General features: G+C 52.2%; 1 protein-coding gene across 1 annotated transcript in view; it reads left to right on the plus strand.

Moving 5' to 3' along the window:
* AP5Z1 (adaptor related protein complex 5, zeta 1 subunit) overlaps positions 1-12470 on the plus strand; it is a gene marked incomplete at its 3' end in the record, with an annotated part of 24247 nt that extends 11777 nt beyond the window's left edge. The window contains exons 8-16 of the mRNA XM_015408107.1: positions 1810-1847; positions 1952-2114; positions 3360-3538; positions 5909-6051; positions 6581-6727; positions 8729-8840; positions 9610-9707; positions 11406-11538; positions 12256-12470. Of these exons, the coding sequence (XP_015263593.1) occupies positions 1810-1847; positions 1952-2114; positions 3360-3538; positions 5909-6051; positions 6581-6727; positions 8729-8840; positions 9610-9707; positions 11406-11538; positions 12256-12470 (1228 nt within the window). The remainder of the gene's footprint in view (positions 1-1809; positions 1848-1951; positions 2115-3359; positions 3539-5908; positions 6052-6580; positions 6728-8728; positions 8841-9609; positions 9708-11405; positions 11539-12255) is intronic.
* Positions 12471-12871: the final 401 nt, after the last annotated feature.

The raw sequence follows: 12871 nt of genomic DNA on the forward strand, positions 1-12871 counted from the left end.
CTCTCTCAGCCCTACCTCCCTCACAGGGGTTTTGGTGTGGGGAAGGGAAAGGGGATTGTAAGCCGCTCTGAGACTCCTTCGGGTAGTGAAGGGTGGGGTATAAATCCAATTTCCTCCTCCTCCTTCTTCCAATCCACGTTCAGTGCACTTTGCAACTGGAGTTTACTGTTGTGAAATGGCAAAATCCACTTGCAAACGGTCGCTGAAGTGGATTGAACTGGCTTTATTCAGCACACATGGAAGCGCTCTTGGTGTCTTGCACGGGGCTGGCTGGTTCTTGACGAGGATGGAAGGAACCGATGGGGGGGGGTTTGCTCTCACCGCCCCCCCCCCCATTTCCTGCCTCCTTCTGCCCTCAGTAACTTGTGGGGCCCAAATGGTGCATTGTGGAGAAAGCTTCTATGGGACGGAAATAACCGCTATGGTCAGACGCCTGAGGAATTTTATCGTGTCAAGTTTCTAGCCCACATGGCCCTGGATAATGTATTTATTATTTATTAAATTGGTTCTTTTTTTCTTTTTTTTTGACCGCCTGTTCCCGCCTGCACAGGGCTCCGGGCAGTTCACAACGATTTGGTTCGTTACAACGTAAAAGGAGTCAAAACCATAAAAACACAATGTTTAAAACATTCAGAAACATTTAAACATTTTAAAAACAAGATGGTACTCTCGGGGAGGGGGTGCCGGGCAGACGTAAGGAGCCGTCGCTGGCCTCTGCCCAAGGCCTGGGGGACCATCTCCGCCTTACGTGCCCTGCGGGACTTTAGTAAGTTGGACAGGGCACGGACGTCACTTGGCGGAGAGTCCCACCGGGCTGGTTGCAGAGCGGAAAAGGCCTTGGGGCTGGTTCTTATCCACTGATCTTAATGCCCTTCGGGGGACATACCAGGAGAGGCGTTCCCAAAGGTACGTAGCAGGTTGCAAACCTGCTTGTAATTCTTGCTGGGAACAGAGCGTGGGGCGTTCGAGTGATCAGGGGCCTAGCCTCCCCAAAAAAACTCCTCTTTCCGACTTGTGACATTGTGAAACCCAGGGTGCGAAGCTCGCGAGTCAATGAGCTTCGGCTGGAGTTGGCTTAGAAGGAGACCCGGTCTGTACCAGTCAGATAAGGGGTCCCACGCTCGCACCGGCATTCTGACTCCCCACCCCCACCCCCACGACATCCTCACAACCAGTGTTCCCTCTAAGCTGTGGAGTCTTGGGAGCAAAAATCCCACTTTGTGAGCTAATGGCATTAAAGTTGTGAGCGAGCGATTTGGCCGCTGCAGCATAAATTAGTTTGCTCCAGAGCTATCTTTCCATTTTCCCCCCTCCAAATAATTAATTTTATTAAAAGATAAGTCAAGTATACATCAACAAGATTGCTGTTTAAACATTAATACAAACTGTAAGTGCAGATACATATCTCACAATGCCCGTCTATTAACTTGTCAGCAGGATCTTCCGATGACCCTATCCTTGTCACTTTCTTGTGATTTTCCAATCATTCTACTATTACTAAAGTGATAACGTATAATAAATCCAGATATATTTTAGAAGGACCTCAATAGTATTTTATGGGAGTGCTCAGACCATAAAAAATTCTCATAGATGTATCCATTCTGCATAGCCAGTATTTGCTGGTAAGACAAAAATGGGTGAGCCGGAGGCTAAAAAACTGTGAGCTGGCGCACACTCACTCGGCTTAGAGGGAACGCTGCTCACGACTGGTTTATATCAGGAAGAGCTGCTGTCGGCTTTAGGTCGGTCAGTTTGGGGCCTGCCGGTTACTGGGCCCGGCGTCTGAGTTTGATTTGTTCTGTCTGCCAGGGGCCCTGAAGAAAGCAGATGGGGAGCTGCAGAAAGCTGTAAGTCGGCTGGGAAAGGGGGGGGGGCTGGGACTCAGCCACGGACTGGGACCCCTCTGGCATTTCTGACTCGGCGGCTCTCTCCCCCCCCCCTTCCCGCGCAGTGTCTCATCGAAGCGGTCACCATCATGGACATCATTTGCAAGCAGGACTCCTCCTACGTCTACCGCTCCCTCTCCTGCCTGAAGATCTTGCACGGCCGGGTCAGCGGGGATCTCTCCTACGCACGGGTGCTGCTGCCCATTGCCCAGTTCTTCCTGAACCACAGTAAGCGGGGCAAGGGTCTCCAACACGGCGCCCGGGGGCGCCACGCTGCCTGCCAGTGCATTTCCGGGTGCCTGCCAAGCGTTTTTAGAACACGGGTGAGGCCAGGCGGGGCTTTGCCCAGCAGGGCTTCTGATTGGCCCTTGGAGATTTGATGGGCCCGTGCGGGCTTTTTGAAAACGTTGCTTTGGCAACAGCTTGCCCCTACAGCACAAGGACCTTCACTTTTTGGCGGAAGGTACAGCTGCGGTGGCTCAGGTGGTTAAGACGCTGAACTGCAGGCTGTGAAAGGTCGGTAGTTCAGCCGTTTGAGACCCGAGTTGCCGCATGATGGAGTGAGCTCCCGTCTCTAGTTCCAGCTCCTGCCAACCTAGCAGTTCGAAAGCAAGACATTGCAACTGCCAGTGCATTTCCGGGTGCCTGCCAAGCGTTTTTAGAACACGGGTGAGGCCAGGCGGGGCTTTGCCCAGCAGGGCTTCTGATTGGCCCTTGGAGATTTGATGGGCCTTTTGCGGGCTTTTTGAAAACGTTGCTTTGGCAACAGCTTGCCCCTACAGCACAAGGACCTTCACTTTTTGATGGAAGGCACGGCGAGGCAGCCATTTTCTTGTTGCACCCACCACGCTATGCAGCTCCGTAGCCCAAAATATTTGGTTGGTGGGGCCTGGGGAAATCGTGTGGGGCAGCGGGGCGTGTGTGTGTGTGCCTTCCCTGAACTCCAAGCGGCGATTTTGCCACTTGGAAATCAGGCATGGGCAGCCCCTGCTGGGAAAAAAACAGCATTTAAAGCAGCTGCCCCGCTCCCTCACCTCCTGCAAGATATAAAGGGCCCGCCGATCAGCTGGAGGACCCTTTAAATCTTGGAGGAGGGGAGGGAGAGGGCGGCTGCAAGATTTAAAGGGCCCTCCAGCTGATCGGCGGGGCACATGCTCCGCCGATCAGCTAGAGGGCCCTTTTAATGTCACAGGAGAGGGAGGGGAGGGGGGTAGAGGGGCAGCAGCTGTTGTGGGGCGGGCCTCTCGTTTGAGGGGGCAGAGCCCCTAAATGCCCCCACCATAGCAACGGACCTGATGCGTTTGACAGAATTCCACGTTCAAAAGGGTCGGGGACCCCCAAATTAGAGGGTGCCTCCTCCCCCTCCTCCCCAAGGCGATAAGGATAGTGCCCTTTTGCCTCGGGTCAAGGCCACGGGGAGGAGCAGCCTTCTGGGGCGGAAGCCACATTCCTGATGCACCCCCCACCGCCCAGGTGAGACGGCCGCCGTCGACTCGGAAGCGGTCTACAAGCACCTCTTCACCAAAGTGCCGGCCCAGCTCTTCCACAGCCCGATGCTGGCGTACGAGTTCGTCCAGTTCTGCCGACACAACGTCTCTTTCTTCGCGGAGCACTGCTGTGTCTTCCGCCAGAGCACCCCGAATCTGTTCAAGGTACGCTGTGCCCCGGGCCTCTCTTGGGCTTTGTCGTGGGTCTGCGTCTGACCTCTGGGGGGAACCCCACCCCCCCAAACACACCTTCACCTTGCCCTGGAATCTTTGCAGTTGACACATAAGGGGGGTCTTGTCTGCCCCTACTGAAGAGGAACTCTGTGGCACAGTTTGGGAACCAGTAACCTAGATCTGGTCTGGTCTGGTCTGAAAATTGGCAGGTACTTGAGCCAGTTTGGTGCAGTCGTTAGGAACAATGCTCCCTCTAAGCTGTGGAGTCTTGTGAGCAAAAATTCTACTTTGTGAGCTCCTGGCATTAAAGTTGTGAGCAGGTGATTTGGTTACTGCATAAATTGGTTGGCTCTGGAGCCCTCCTTCCTGAGCTAAGACAAAAATCTGTGAGCTGGAGGCTAAAAAACTGTGAGCTAGCTCACACTAACTCAAAACACTGGTTAGGAATGCAGACTCTAGTCTGGGAGAACCCGGTTTGATTCCCCACTCCTCCACATGCAGCTGCTGGTGTGACCTTGTGTCAGTTACAAGTTCTTTCAGAGCTGTTCTCTCAAGAGCAGTCCTTGAAAGAGCTCTCTCAGCCCCACCTGCCTCACAGGGTGTCTGTTGTGGGGAGGGGAAGGGAAAGGAGATTGTAAACCGCTCTGCGACTCCTTTGGGTAGTGAAGGGCGGGGTATGAATCCAGTCTCCTCTTCTTCTAAATTAGATGCTGCACATAGATTTCACTTGCCCACAACTCTTCTCCCGCAACACACAGCACGCTTCATCAGCCGAGCCCTTCAAACTTAAGATGTGCAGAATATTTTTTACTAATCCCTACACACAGACGCAAACCATTGATCTTTGCAATACTCAACAATTGTGGGACTTCCCACTTAAAATGCCCACCCCAGCATCCCGTGGAAGCCGACTCGGTAGCAGTTTTCACAGGTAACAATCCATCGCCCTGACCTGAATGGCCCAAGCTCAGGGCGGCTTACAGTCAGGCCTAAGCCAGTATCAAATATAAAACATTTTTAAAACCATTTAAAAACTCAACAGGACAATAGCATTATTATTAACAAAGTGCTCTGTTCTTCCACAAGGTGGCATATTACAACTACATAAGGTGGCATATTACAACTACATATTACAACTTCCACAAGGTGGCATATTACAACTACATAAGATCATGGAAGCCGTGGATAGCGCTTGGGTGGGAGACCACTAAGGAAGTCCAGGGTTGTTTCACAGAGGCAGGCGATGGCCAGACAGTCAGCACTTTCCATCACAGAACCATAGAATCCCAGAGCTGGAAGGGTCCCTAGAGGCCATCTAGCCCAACCCCCTGCTCAGTGCAGGATCAGCCTAGAGCATCCCTGATGAGGGTTTGTCCAGCCGTTGCTTCAAGACTGCCAGGGAGAGGGGGGCGCACCACCTCCCCAGGCAGCTGATTCCACCGTGGCACAACTCTGACTGACCAAAAGGTTTTCCTCGTAGCCAGCTGGTACCTTCCCATCCTGAACTGAAACCCGTTCTTGTGAGTCCTCTCCTCCACTGCCAACAGGAACAGCTCCCTGCCCTCCTCCTCTGTTGCGCTAAGCGCAAGAACAGTACATGGCAACTGTACAAGCCATATATACATAGTTCCACCAATCAGATACAAGCTGAGTCATGGTGACTGCACACTGTCCAGTGCCAGTCAGAACCGGTTGGGACTAGACTTATCACTCCACCTGCTGACAGGTAGCTGTCAGCGTAGATCACACAGATCTACCTGCTGGAGATTACCTCACAACATCCTCTGAGTGACAGCCCTTCAAATCCTTCGAGAGAGCCATCCTGTCACCCCTCGACCTCCTCTTCTCCAGGCCGGACATTCCCAAGTCCCCTCGGCCTTTCCTTGTAGGGCTTCTTCGTCTCCACCAACAATCCACTTGCCATCACTACTGTGAAGCCCGTATCATGCTCTGCCATGGCCTCCGGTGTCTATTTCAGGACCACTTCTTACCGCCAGCAATGTTCCCTCTAAGCTGTGGAGTCTTGTGAGCAAAAATTCTACTTTGTGAGCTACTGGCATTAAAGCGGTGAGTGAGTGATTTGGCTACTGCATAAATGGCCTTGCTCTGGAGCCATCCTTCCTGAGCTAAGACAAAAATGTGTGAGCCCCAGAGGCTAAAAAACTGTGAGCTAGCTCACACTAACTCAGTTTAGAGGGAACACTGACCGCCAGCACCCTTTCTTGTCTGAAAGGCCTAGCCGGTGCTCCCCCTTTCGATCGGCTTATCCCTCTGACCCCGGTGGGGAAATCCGCTTGGGATATCAAAGAAGAGCTGTCCTAGTCATGGCAAATGTCTTTTGTTTCCCCCCCCCCGCTGCAGTTCCTTGCATGGAATAGCCCAGCCCTGATTGCTGAGTTCATGGACCTTTTACCAGCCCTGCTCGGGGCAGATAACGCTGTGGAGATCTTTCACCTGTTGCTGGACCTGCCGTGTTTAACGGCTGCCTTGGACATCCAGTTGAGGTAGCGGCGCTCGCCCCGCCTTGCTATTATTTCCCAGTTGCATTCTCACGGAAGCCAAAGGCTTGGTTCACACGAACACATGAGGCTGCCTTATACTGTATCAGACCACTGGCCCATCAGACTGGCAGCGGCTCTCCAGGGTCTCAGGCACAGAGGTCTCTCCCATCACCTATTATCTGATCCTTTTAACTGGCGATGTCGGGGATTGAACCGGGGACCTCCTGCATGCCAAGCAGAGGCTCTTCCACTGAGCCAGAGTCTCAGACACAGGTCTTTCCCATCACCTCCTACCTGATCCTTTCACCTGGAGATGCCGGGGATTGAACCGGGGACCTTCTGCATGCCAAGCAGAGGCTCTGCCACTGAGCCACGGCCCCTCCCAAAAGCAGTGGTGGTGGTGGTGGGGATCCAGTCTGCACTGATATACTTTCAGAAATTGGAGAGCTCCACGCAGCCCAACTCATCTTAGGGTTCTCATGGACACGGCAAGTGATGCAAGAGTCCATGTATGTTCCCAACCTTTCCCCAGATGTGCCCAGATGCCGATGTCCGAGCGGACTGCTTTGGACCCAGGGCTGAAGCCGTCCACCTGCCTGGAAGCCTTCCGTCACCCACAGTACCGGGGCCTCTTCCAGTACCTCCTCCGGGTCGAGTCTGCTCCGGGAGATGCTGGCAGGTAAAAAAGGAAAAGTTGCCGAAATGGGTGGGTTGGGTTCTTTGCTTTTGGGGGCTCCCTTAGTACAGGGTATGGTGACGAAGCGACACTACTGGCACCGGCTGAAGTCCTGCGTGACAGGATGGATTTCTTGCAGGGTTCCTACCCCTTGAGGCACCCAGTAGCTGTGTGGCTCTTTTTGGGTGATAGTAATTGTGAGCCATGGACTAAGTAAAGGTAAAGGTTCCCTCGCTCGAAAGCCAGTCGAGTCCGACTCTAGGGTTGCGGTGCTCATCTCCGTTTCCAAGCCGAAGAGCCAGCGCTGTCCGAAGACGTTTCCGTGGTCATGTGGCCGGCAAGACTAAAAACCAAGGTACCACTCGATTAAATATAAGAACCAATCTTAGGTGCCTCTCTGACCCATCAAATCTGGGTTTGTCGCTCTGTTTCCTTAAAGGAGAGCAATAAGAAACAGAACACGCAAAGCTGTGTATGGACACTAAATGAACAAATACTAGCCAATTGTATGCAAATTATATAGTGTAGGACAATGAAATTTCAGTCAGTACAAGATATAGTACAAAATGTACAACAATGGTCCAAAACGGTAGAGTGATGAAATTTCCGGATAATGTATTCGTTTTGTGAGTCGTCTCCTAAACAGGATCGATTTTTCTGTTTGTTGAACATTTTTTCTGTCTGTTGAACAAATCTGTATACAGTTAATAGATCGACAGTCTTCATACAAGAAGAACAAATTCTTATGCGAGTTTGCAAGGCATATCAGAAATCTAAAGTCGGGCCATCCCATTCACTTTACTGTTTTGGGTTTTTGTTGTACATGTTATACTATATTTTGTAGTGATTGAAATTTCATTGTAATACAATATATGATTTGTATACAATTGGCTAGTATTCGTTTGCTTAGCATCCATGCACAGCTTTGCGCGTTCTCTTTCTCATTGTTTATTAGAGGCGGTGGTTCTCTATTTTTTTGCGTCCTAAAAGGAAAGCGGCAGCGACTTCTGGCTCTTAGGCGAGTGTTTAGAAACATGCGTTATAAAGGTACATGTGTCCAGGGTTCCCTCTAAGCTGAGTTAGTGTGAGCAAGCTCAGTTTTTTTAGCCTCCGGCTCACACATTTTTGTCTTTGCTCAGGAGGGATGGCTCCAGAGCAAACTAATTTATGCAGTAGCCAAATCACTCGCTCGCAACTTTAATGCCAGGAGCTCACAAAGTGGAATTTTTGCTCACAGGACTCCACAGCTTAGAGGGAACATTGCATGTGTCTATCACGTTGATACGTTTTTAGTTAAGCATTCAGCTATGAAACATGGGGTGCAGAGACAGTGGCGTTTTGCTACTTTAGTTCCTTCTCCACCCTCCCAGTTATCTGATAGTTAGACTACACGCCTCAATCTAAGAAATGGGCCCCTAGTGGTCCCTGGAACCATACCGTTCTTCACGTATTCGACAGCACAAGAAACCAGAACGATATCGCCACCCGCTGAGCGTGAGGTATCTCCACGATGCACTTCAATGCACCTCAGTGCTGTTCAGTCCAAATGAAGCCAGGCTCGCTGCTAGATGTTGGTGGCGTCTTGGGGTGTGTGTGTGTGTAAATGGGAGCTGAGGGGCCTAAACGGTTTCGTGCGGCAGAGAGATAGCAAGCAGAACCCCAAGAAGACCAATGGTTCTGGTGGATTTCTTCCATCTGTAACGGGGACTCCACGAGTCTTGTAAGTCACGTAACTTAGCACTGATTGAGCATTCCCTAAAGGTCTTCAAAACGCTTCACATAACCTCAGCTCAGCAACTTACAAGGTAGACCAGGGTTGTTTTACAATCGGGGGGGGGGGGCCCTGAAGCTAAATATGAATGCTTTGATTAGGGTCACCCCACTGCAAGAGAGAGAGACAGACAGAGAGAGAGTCTTTCCCAGTCTGACCGGAGGGAAGGAGTTCTGGGAGCAGCCAGAAAGCCCCCAAACCTTGATGGCCTTTTGCTGGTTTCCTGCCTGCAGGTTGACTCCCCTCCGCCAGCTCCTGGGCCCCATGGCCAGTTCCCCCCGCGTGGTCCTGTGTGCCGAGAGCGTCCCCGTCTTACTGCGGCTCTTCTTTGGAGTGGTGGCTGAGGTACGGCTCCTCTCTATGCAGACGTTTAGGGTTAAAGCGGTCAACCAGGCATAGCACTAACCTCGGATTAAGGCACCACGGATCTGACATTTGCACCAGACTGAAAGGAGGGCGATAATAGATCTGTTGGTATTTTTGGCAGGATGGGGGTAGAGCTTGCAACATCAGAATGTCCCGGGCTTTTCGGATTGGCCTGTTAAGTCAGAGGACCTGGCCAGACTAAGACAGTCCCCCCCCCCCCCGAACCTAAAAACATCAGAAGAGACCAGGGGGCCATCCCCCAAGAACATAAAAACATCAGAAGAGACCAGGGGTCCATCCAGTCCAGCATCCTGAACCTGAGAAGAACATCAGAGGAGCCCTGCTGGGTCAGACCAGTGAGAGTCCATCTAGTCCAGTCTCCTGTCTCACACAATGGCTTCAACCAGTTCCTCTGGAGGGCCAACTGCAGGGGAAAGAGGCCGAGGCCTTCCCCTGAGAAGAACATCAGAGGAGCCCTGCTGGGTCAGACCAGTGAGGGTCCATCTAGTCCAGCATCCTTTCTCACACAGTGGCCAGCCAGTTCTCCTGGAGGTCCAACAACAGGGCATATAGGCCGAGGCCTTCCCCTGATAAGAAGAAGAGAGAAGAAGATATTGGATTTATACCCCACCCTTCACTTGGAGTCTCAAGCTGTTCTGAGACTCCTTTGGGTAGTGAAGGGCGGGGGTATAAATCCAATCTCTTCTTTTTCTCTCTCTTAACCTGTTCGCAATCTCTCCGTCTCCAGTTTGCGGACGGGGCCCTCGCCAACAAGCTGGTCTTGGCGTTGCTGGAGCGGAGCAGCCAGCTCTACGAGATCCCAGCGTTCCAAGCCGAGATGCACCAGTGAGTCTAGGATGGGAAGGGGAACCGGGGCCTGAGAACGCACGGGTGCCTTCCGAGGGGAGGGCCAGGGAGCCGCCAGTCCCGGCAAAAGTGGCGGAAGCTCTGGGAAGATGCAGTGTTGTCCAGTCGGCCCTTGATTTTTCTCACCCTCTCTCTCCAAACTGGCTCTTGTTGATTTAGCACGCAGAGCGTCTTTCTTACTTCTTCCCGCTGGTTTTCTGCTGACGGCCCAGGAGCCTTGGTTAATGCCTCCTCCCCTCTGTGCCCAGCAGAACGTGGTACAGTCGTTGTTGAACTAACGGAGCACCTGATCAATGTTCCCTCTAAGCTGTGGAGTCTTGTGAGCAAAAATCCTACTTTGTGAACTACTGGGCATTAAAGTTGTGAGCGAGCGATTTGGCTGATGCACTAAATTAGTTTGCTCAGGAGCCATTCTCCTCCTGAGCTGAGACAAAAATCTGTGAGCCGGAGGCTAAGACCCTGTGAGCTAGCTCACACTAACTCAGCTTAGAGGGAACACTGCACCCGATGCTGTGCTGGGGATCTCCTGAGAACCAAGCGCTCGCCTGTCTGCATAGCCATGCCAGTCCGTCTGCAGGGCCCTCCCATAGCCAGGATGTTTTGTTTGTTTGGGGGGGCATTTACAATTTTAAGGGGACAGTCCAATGACAGTTAATTAGATCAATCTGGACGTGGGTCTTTAAAGGGGAGGCCCCCCTGTAGCCAGGATGTATAGTTTGTTTGTTTGTTTGTTTGGGGGGGGCATTTACAATTTTAAGGGGACAGTCCAATGACAGTTAATTAGATCAATCTGGACGTGGGTCTTTAAAGGGGAGGCCCCGGAGCCTGTTTGTAGCCTGTCAAGATAAATTGATGTGCATGTTTTCCCAAAGGCTCACGGGAGTGCTTTTGAAAGACTCACCACGGCCTAGGTCAGGGTTGCCACTTTCTGGAAAGTCAGGGAAGTGAAAATTGGTCAGGGGAAGTCAGGGAAATCGTGATTAAAATGTATTCAAGCAGTGGATTTTTGACCTGCCGCTGCAAGAGCACAATCTGTCCTTGTGGCAACTGGAATAGAGAAGGAGCGTGAGATAGAACGTTTATATAATTTTTAGCGTACCTTTAAATAAAACAATAACAAAAATGTTACGCCATTTGTTAGCATTCAGAGGTTACTTGAATTGAAATTTGTACCTTGGTGTGATTTTTGGTGCAATTGCAGAACAGATGTTGCTGCAGTTAACATTGAAAGAAGCCGCTATTCAATCTCTTTGACAGATATTTTCGCAGTTGAGGCTTGTGTAGTTGCAGAGTGGAACCTTACCTTGCATTCATGCGGTACGACCAGTGTCCCCTCTAAGCTGAGTTAGCGTGAGCTAGCTCAGTTTTTTAGCCTCCGGCTCACACATTCTTGTCTTAGCTCAGGAAGGAGGGCTCCGGAACTAACTGATTTATGCAGTAGCCGAATCGCTCGCTCACAACTTTCATGCCAGTCGCTCACGAAGCTACTGGGTCAGTCACAAGTTCTCCCGGAGCTGTTCTCTCAAGGGGAGTCCTCGAAAGAGCTCTCTCAGCCCCGCCTACCTCCCGGGGTGTCTGTTGTGGGGAGGGGAAGGGAAAGGAGTTCGTCAGCCGCTCTGAGACTCCTTCGGGTAGTGAAGGGTGGGGTATAAAACTATCTCCTCCTTTCCCTGGCAGAGTGATGGGCGCGCAGCTGCCGATTCTGTGCAAACAGCACCCGTCGCTGGTAGTGGAACTGGCCAAGCCGCTCCTGGAGTTTTCGGGAACGGTCACCAACCTTCAGAGTAAGGAGGGGATCTTCACCCACGTGGTAAGGAGCAATCTATCCGCTGGACAGGCGGGTTCTCCGGTTATCCGTGTCGAATGCTGAGGGGGTTCCCTCTCAAATCCACTTTGCAGGGGTAAAGCTGGGAGCATGCCAAAGAGTACTATTGTCCCCTTAATAGCCTTCCTTTGAAATGACCGTATTTGTGGTCTGCAGTGTTCCCTCTAAGCTGAGTCAGTGCGAGCCAGCTCACCGTTCTTTAGCCTCCGGCTCACACCTTTTAGTCTTAGCTGAGGAAGGATGGGGCTCCAGAGCAAACCAATTCATACAGTAGCCAAATGGCTCACAACTGTAATGCCAGGAGCTCACCAAGTAGGATTTTGGCTCACAAGACCCCACAGCTTAGAGGGAGTCTGCATGTTACCAAAATATCAACAACGGCACTCTTTTTTTTTTTGAGATTGTGAATATTTACGGTATTCCCCCCAAAAAAAACCCAAAAAAAGTTAACCAGCATATGTTTTTTCACCACATTTTAACACCCCCCAAGCCAATTTGGCTCACAGCCCCAGAGCAGATAAGTTCGGCCAGTGCTTCCCTAGTGAGCCCTTCCGGCTGCCCCAAGAGAGGCTGAGTGTCTCCGCCCCCTCCCGTCTGACCCCGCCGTCTCCGCCCCCTCCCGTTTGACCCCGCCGTCTCCGCCCCTTCCCGTTTGACCTCGCCCCCTCCGCCCCCTCCTGTTTGACCTTGCTTTCCCGACAGGTCTGGGCCATTGGGGAGTACGCCTCGGTCCAGCATGACCGGCGGTGCACGGCGGAGCAGATCAACAAGTTCTTTGAGGCCCTGGAGGCCATGCTCTTCGAGATCACACAGCTGCGGCCCTCCGCCAGCCTCCCCCGGCACGCCCCCCGCGTCATCACCGTCCTCATGACCGCCCTGACCAAGCTGGCGTCGCGCAGCCAGGACCTGATCCCAAGGTTTGGAATGGGGAACTGGGGGGGGGGGGGGGGGGGGGCCGTAGCTCCGGCGGGGCTGTTGGGGGCTCCGCTCCCTCCCTTAAGGGGACAGCCCCACAAGCCAGTTTGGTGTAGCGGTTGGGAGCGCAGACTCTAATCCGGGAGAACCGGGTTTGCTTCCCTACCCCTCCACATGCAGCTGCTGGATGACCTTGGGCAAGCCCTAGTTCTGATAAGAGCTGTTCTCTCAAGGGCAGTTCTGTCAAGAGCTCTCTCGGCCCCACCTACCTCACAGGGTGCCTGTTGTGGGGAAGGGAAGGGAAAGGAGATTGTAAGCTGCTCTGAGACACCTTTGGGTAGTGAAGGGCGGGGTATAAATCCTATCTCTTCTCCTCCTCCTCCTCACAGGGTGTCTGTTGTGG

The sequence above is a fragment of the Gekko japonicus genome, unplaced genomic scaffold, assembly GCF_001447785.1.
Source record: "Gekko japonicus isolate JY-2015 unplaced genomic scaffold, Gekko_japonicus_V1.1 scaffold5127, whole genome shotgun sequence".
Lineage (NCBI taxonomy): Eukaryota > Metazoa > Chordata > Lepidosauria > Squamata > Gekkonidae > Gekko > Gekko japonicus.